Source organism: Ascidia mentula, chromosome 9, assembly GCF_947561715.1.
Source record: "Ascidia mentula chromosome 9, kaAscMent1.1, whole genome shotgun sequence".
In the NCBI taxonomy this organism is placed as follows: Eukaryota; Metazoa; Chordata; class Ascidiacea; order Phlebobranchia; family Ascidiidae; genus Ascidia; species Ascidia mentula.
Window position 1 is genome coordinate 4,101,223 of NC_138574.1, and position 7,426 is coordinate 4,108,648.

Below are 7,426 nucleotides of genomic sequence, written 5' to 3' on the forward strand. Positions count from 1 at the left end.
CTTTCCTTCAATCTGTCCAAGGATGGTTGGGTTATTAAAGTCGATCCTGTGCGATGGATTTGACACAAGATGTTGACAAACCTCCGACGACGGGCTCGTCATATGCTCTTTGAGTCTCGTGATGAGGTTGCGTCTTGTCTGGCCGATATATGACGAACCGCAGGAGCACGTGACGTGGTAGACAACGTTGGATCTTGTTAGCGTTGGTTCCCGGTCCTTTAGAGGAAATAAGGTGCCAAGCTTGGTGGCCCGTACCAAATCACACCTCAAGCCCAACGTCCTTCTCAGGTATGTTGACGATCTATTTTTATCATTTTCCGATGAGCCCACACTTCAACTCTTTTTTAAAAAGCTTAATCACGTACACACAGGAATTAAGTTTACCCAAACCATAGAAACTAACTACTCCATTTCATTTCTTGATGTTCGCATTTGCAAGAAAGGTAACCTTGTCCAAACAACGACCTTCAAAAAACCAACACACACTGGGCTTTATCTGAACTGGCTCAGCTTCACCCCTCTTCACTACAAGTATAACATTGTTAATGCCTTGCTACACCGTGCATATAACATATGCAGCTCATTTCAACTCGTGCACGAGGAATTTCAGGCAATAAAGACCATCCTGCGTTCCAATGGCTACCCTATGGCTTTTCTGGACCGTTGTGTTTATACTTTCCTACAGAAACGTCACACCCAAACCCAGGTTAAAGAGACCACAAAGCAACCCCAGCAACACCTGCTTATACGACTTCCTTATCTCGGCCTTGCTTCGAAACACCTATCAAAGGAAATTCGCGCGTGTGTCACCCAGCTCACACAAGGCAACACACAACTGCGTCTCTTCTTTGATAGCACCAAGCTTGGCACCTTATTTCCTCTAAAGGACCGGGAACCAACGCTAACAAGATCCAACGTTGTCTACCACGTCACGTGCTCCTGCGGTTCGTCATATATCGGCCAGACAAGACGCAACCTCATCACGAGACTCAAAGAGCATATGACGAGCCCGTCGTCGGAGGTTTGTCAACATCTTGTGTCAAATCCATCGCACAGGATCGACTTTAATAACCCAACCATCCTTGGACAGATTGAAGGAAAGCGGCGCTTATCTTTCTTGGAAACTATCCACATCCAAAATTTTAGGCCGCTTTTAAATGCCGACACATCCTCTGTGCCACTACGACTTTTTAATATATAAACCGTGTATTTTATAATGTTTTTTTATTTTTATTCTTTTTATTTATTTATTTTCTTTACCGTGCACAGTGCCCTTAATTGTTTTTATCTATCACTACCACAGGCAACTCCGTTCGACTCCATTATCAACAATTGCGCTTATTTAATTCCCCGCCTTTTTCTATAACCTCCCAACTTCACCGTACCATTTTTGACGATCCGCCTTCATTTGTATTGATAATGGTTGTAGAAACAATCGAAACGTTTACATGAAGTTTTCGAGCACTGTATTGGCTATTCTGTTCATATTAAAAATAAAGTTTGCTTTATGCGTTGTTATTCTTCGTCAATAGCGCAGCCTGGACATAAAATAACAAAAAAGGTCTTTGCTTTATACGATCATGCTTGTTAATACAATAGATCGCAGACACTGCCATGCCATACTCGAAGCAGCACTCATATGCGGGAACTTTAATTAACGCATCGACAAGCAGCAATGTGTGATAATTGCGTCGCAATCTTCGGGTCACTCTCGTTATAGAATCAACACCGGACGTCTGGTTGGTGCGGACGTACCATATTCAGCATCAAAGCTGCTTCCAGAGCGAAGAGGCAGTAAGTAAGCCGGCAGGCAGTAGCGGCAATTAAGGCAATTGACGACCTTGTTTTTCGCCCGTTCAGCAAGTTGAGCGTGCGGCGAAATCTCTTGCGCTCGACTGTTGGCAAAACAACTTCCAATTAGGAGCGGCTTTGCCCAGTGTGCAGCGTGTCAACAAGGGACATGTGTTGAGCTCGCCGGTTTCGCCTGTTAATGCGATGATTAATGACAATGCCAGGACTGCTCACAAGGTGGGATAGTTACTTGGCACTCGTATGACCCAAGAAACGCGTCACAGCGCAAGCTGTGACGTAGATGCGGCCTCCAGGGCCACCCGGGGTCCTCAAGTACGCTGGGTTTTTGTGGAAGTGGAAAATGGATTTCTGTATCCAAACACATGAAGTCGTATTGGCAGAAACAAATTAGGTATGGAACCCGAGCATTTTGGGTCTTGCCTGACGTACGTAATGTGGCAATGGTGGGCCCGGCTTAGTTGAGGTCATCTGCCGGCAATGAAAAAGCCAAACCCGGCGTAACAAAACATCACTCTTTTTCAAAAGGTCAAGAGTGGATCAAGTGGTCACACGGCAACCTGCGTGTGCGTATATCCTCCCACTATGCGTAAAAGGAACCCAAAGCAAGATTCTCCTGCACGTTGGCAACTGTATTGCTGTTGAAGAATCATTCCGCTTAAACCTTTTATATACTTTATTTGCGGCTATAAGAAAAAAATATAAAAATGTTTGAGTAACTGGCTCATTTGTGCAGTGCACCACATCACATGTATATATCGCTCGCGACTATTTAGATATTTTCTTGCAACAGTTAATTGTAATCGAACAACTGAAAATCACGCAAGGAGGTTGTTTTAGTAGAAGTGTTTGCGACTCAAAAAACAATGGTCAGCGAAACTTACTTCATAGATTTACTGATATGTGGCCAAAAGTAAATTAGATTTATTTCGTAAATGATTCTTAAAGTGCACGGTCCGCCCTGCCGAAACTTTCAAAGTTACTTCATAAAGCTACGCTAATACATCACTTGCGGACATTGCAACTGGCATTTCTCACAAAGAATATGGAGGTTCAGCAAATGTGGCGCAACTGATATGCCCCCACACAACAAAACACGAATAGGCCTATGTTGACATTTCCGCCAATATTAAACTGAGGACTAGGCCAATATGTATTAACTTGTCGCTGCCCGAACCAGCAGTCAGTCGTTTCTTTTAGATTTAAACAAAAAAAATCTGTCCCATCTTGCATAAGCTCAACATGCACCCGAAATACGTTTTGGGTTAAAATTTTGCGCCCTCTGCTGACAACTACCGGACCGGAAGTAACAGTTTCGATTCTTCTGACAAGTTTATGCAATGCTACGCTTCTTCTAAAAACTGGCATGTAGCTATCCTGAAATGTTTGACGCAGCCAAATTTACAGGTTTTTCAGTAGAAGCATCTCACAAAGCTAAAACGAACGCAAATTGATCCAACAACAGTTTAGCCATCAATTGGATTTCAAAAACAACGTTACTTTTTAACTTGGGTACTAGGATGGGGTCAATGCCCCTTGAAGCCAACATAACATTTGCTGAATGTTTAGTCCACTTTTTCCCACCTATAAACCGTGACAAAGCATCTTGAGACAATTCTACCCTGGGCTCAATGAATCATGTTACGATAGGCCGCTCCTTAAAAAAACGCAAGCCACATTTCCCAAGTGGAAAGCTGTTTCTGAAACTCATACAAATGCATTCGAAACACAATATGCAGCAAGATCATCGCAATATTGTATTTGTGTTTTCAAATGCTGTGGATGACGCCGGGGTGTGGACAAAAATTCGCGGGTATTCCAACACAGTTTTACCGCGTAAGTTTTCGCGAAGTCCTGTTGCGCCGTCGAGTTTGTAATATCTGTAACACCCATGCATTGTTTGTCGGAGTGCCATTGCGTAAACGGCAAAATTTGCAGCAAAAGAGTACATGGCTTTTGTTGTGTATGCTTTTAGTGTAATTTTTCATTCTTAAATGATGGCCAAACGGGGAATACAACAGCAACACAAATTACTAAAAATGAAAGTGTGAATTAAACCAAACTAAACGTGCTCAACAACCATCACTTACTGAGGATTATTAGCAGGGCAGTCTTCTTTTTTCATGTAAAACGCAATTTCCTTATCAACATATTCATTTAACCTGAAAATATACAAAACCAAACTGTGTGTAAAGACGTTTTCACAAACATCAAGTTAAGCATACGTTGGTGTGTAAGACTGTGATTCTTTGGAAACATCAATGTGTTTTGCAATTGCTGCTTGAAGGGCTGTTTTGTCTGAAAGTCTGAAAGCATTACAATAGTTACAGGTTAAAAATTATAACAAATAGGAGTCACAAACCGCTTTTCTGTGATGGTTTCTTTACATGTTACAAAAATCCATTCCACGTGCCAAAGAAAACCCCTTGCTCTGTGGAAAATAAACAAATGAACTATGAATATTTATGTATTAACAGAATTATAATGAAAATTTTGCATTACTTTCAAGAATAATAGTACTAGTTAAGAGATAAGTGCAGATTAGAAAAGTTAAAAAGTGGCACTGTCTGCACCTTGAAACATTAATAGTTGGGAAAGTGATAAGTTTATAACCAATATCAAAAAAACAGAAAATTATCCAAAATGCATCAGATGATCTTTGTCTTTTCATTAGAAAATATAAACACCAAGTGCCAAGTAATCACACCATAAGTTTCAATCTTTTTTAAATACAAACTATTGGCATTGATCGTTTACTACATTAACAGAGTATATATATACATATTTGTTTGACATTTGACAACTAAGCACTAAACCAGACAACGGATTTCCTGTAATCTTTATGGCACTTTCTCTCAAAATACAGTAAGTTAGATTTTCGTTTACCAATGGTAACTAATTTAGTTTCAGTTTAGGTAAAATACCTGAAACAAAAGAAAGTGCTGTTCTCTTTTCTCCTTGAAAATGATGTGGGTAAAAACTTTAAATTAATTTGCATTGATGCAGCTTTGCCTTTCTGTAACCGCATCTGAAAAAAAACGATAACTTACGACAGTGGTTCCCAGAATGTGGGGGAATCTGTTTTCCAGAAAAAAAAATAACTGCTTACCCCATGGGAATCTCTCCAATGAATTTTGTTTCTGTTTAACTTGCATGCACATCGGTCCACTTCTTCCAAAAAACGATAATCTAAAAATAAACTTAAATTATTTTGATGAAATACAAAAAAAAACATTTCCTAAATATACTTCGACATGTGTTCTTGAGCATAGAACTCAACTCATAACATAGAAATGTTTTTGTAAATCTGCTGCGTAAATAATACACTAGTGGATTGTAAAACTAGTTACTTCATATCATATTTTTTTATCAAGTAAATATTTTAATACCACTCAAAAAATCATTTTCTGTGAGATCTTGTTTGTGTCTGTATGTTGTTTTGCATCTTTTCCCATCGCAGTCAAATCTCTCTTTGTGTAACTTTACGCATGGCACACTGGACAGAAAAACAAGCATGTTGTTTACATAATTTGACATAAAATATAAAAATGTCGGTAATATTAATACCTGCATGTCCTAATGTGACAGTTCGGGCACTTGTATTTTGCTTCTTTCCCACAATTCCAGCAGCTGTAATGCAACAGCAAAACATTTAATTTGCATCACAAAATACATAGTTTTACTTTTCTATAGTAAAACAACAGCCAGATTAGAAAACATGTTGTTTTGCGAAAATTTACTAATAATCAGCGTAACAAAATTTAGCTAATGCATTATCATACAAAAAACGTTGCAATTGTTTGCGCAACAAATGTTTGTCAAAAAAATCCTCCAAACAATTATCAAAGTTTCCAATTTGAAACAGCTGGATTTTCTACTGCTAATTCATCCTCAGTTTTTCAACAATTCCATCAACCATTCCCAAACATATGAAATTTGAAACTTGCTAAAACTGTTTGGATAGTTAAGATCCAAACACTTCTTCTACATATAAAATCAACCAACATTGTCTTGTCTATAAGTCAGTTTAACATTGTTTGTAGTTGTTGACCTACAAATTCTACAACGTGCTAAGTTAGTTGACAAAATATTACTAGACTCACTTGTTAGAATTTTGATGAAACGACTCTTCCGATGTTGTATTTTCAAGAACATTTTCAAGGTTTTGTGGAAATTCGTTGGCAGTCCCACTTTCATTGACAGTTAGTGAACACATTTTGCATTTATTTCGAGGCGTGTCTAGGGTTAATAGGACAACAACTGCTTTCACACAATATAATTTTTTGCTTCAACCAACTTTAAAGTCCTGAAACAAACGTAAACAAAACACAAATTTCAGAGCGATGCACGTGTGAAATAATCCGGTACAACAGAAGCTCCCGATTGTTTTTCATGAATACTCTTTTCGCCATGGTGCTTTACTTTTAACTTTTATTGGCAAACAGTTTTGCGGAAATTTATCACATACTGTATTTCCTGTAATTTGGGAACAGATTCTTGCCACAAGTCAAAAAAGTTTTTTTTTTACCTGATACGTTTGCAATATTTTGATTTTGTTTTGTTTGTCACCAATGTCAAAGCAGAATTTGCTGTTTGCATTACTGTGAATTTATACCCAACAAGTTTTAAAACAAGTCGTCTTGCTTTAAGAAAATCCACAACGTGTAATTTGTGGCATAACTTCGGCGACATACACGGGTCGCTAACCAAGCACACAGCAGCGAACTAAGGATGTTTACTCAAGCATAACGCAGGACAGACATTGCGAGAAGGATGCTCTGCGATAGTGACAATTAAACGCAACTGGATCTCACCAATTGTATGCTGCCAATACACGTCCGATTTCGTAGGCAATTGTGTACTGCACACTTGACTGAGTAGAATAGTAAGTGGAAGTTCTTACAAACGACAGACTTCTTGAGAGTGAAAAGCCCTGACACTTAGAATCGGCCTGTTCTAAAATATTGGAAGGTTAGATGGTAAGAATTAATGATAAAGAAATCTGTTGTATCGTAAAAGTTAAAACCGATATAGGAAATTTAACCCCCAAGTATTTGCCCTAGTATAAGACCGCTAATAGGAGCCGCTAATGGGAAGGATGCAATAAGCTTTAAACGACAGCAGATGTTCTTCTTTGGCATGATACAACAGCTCAAACGGAAACTCTAGTACTGTGGTCACTGTGATATCATTAGATGGGAGTGTAACCGCCGATTAATTTGTTGGTTTGAAACTGCTGTTTTCGTATGTGTTGTCGTGTGTTAAGGCCCGTTTACACTACAGACGATTCCGTGTTTGTTTTATTGTGCGCGCGTGCTGAGTTGTGCTGGGATGTGCTCGCTTTTGCTCGACGAGCAAAAATTCGGGCACATTTCGGCACACATTGATGCGAGAGTGCAAGGCGACTGCTTAAAAGGAGAGGACATATATTATTTTAGTGGTGGCTGTGTGATGCGGCCGCGTTTGACATGTGAGCGATTGTTTTGAAATGGTGCCGTAACTGAATAACAAAGTGGTGTGTAGAATGGCGTCTCAGCGGGATGCAGCTGTGGAAAACCTTTGTCCTGTTTCAATTATACCATCTTTGTTTTCTTAATCTGTGGTGTTTGGTTCAGCA

At 39.2% G+C, this 7,426-nt stretch overlaps 1 protein-coding gene across 1 annotated transcript; it reads right to left on the minus strand.

The window, feature by feature from the left end:
* Positions 1-3,543: 3,543 nt before the first annotated feature.
* On the minus strand, positions 3,544-6,108 carry LOC145914110 (box C/D snoRNA protein 1-like). Its single transcript, XM_083001888.1, has 9 exons — positions 5,913-6,108; positions 5,377-5,439; positions 5,199-5,305; positions 4,919-4,998; positions 4,734-4,837; positions 4,172-4,240; positions 4,035-4,115; positions 3,900-3,971; positions 3,544-3,689 (listed from the first exon to the last, which is right to left on the minus strand). Exons 1-9 carry the CDS (start codon positions 6,023-6,025, stop codon positions 3,554-3,556), a joined length of 825 nt encoding a protein of 274 aa, XP_082858014.1. The 5' UTR covers positions 6,026-6,108; the 3' UTR covers positions 3,544-3,553.
* Positions 6,109-7,426: the final 1,318 nt, after the last annotated feature.

Excerpts from the sequence above, each read along its gene's own strand:
- LOC145914110 (XM_083001888.1), bottom strand. The coding sequence starts at position 6,025 with ATGTGTTCACTAACTGTCAATGAAAGTGGGACTGCCAACGAATTTCCA. Across the intron at positions 4,999-5,198 it reads AGAAAATGATTTTTTGAGTG|ATTATCGTTTTTTGGAAGAA; the intron begins GTATTAAAATAT and ends GTTTATTTTTAG. Across the intron at positions 4,838-4,918 it reads ATTGGAGAGATTCCCATGGG|ATGCGGTTACAGAAAGGCAA; the intron begins GTAAGCAGTTAT and ends GTTTTTTTTCAG.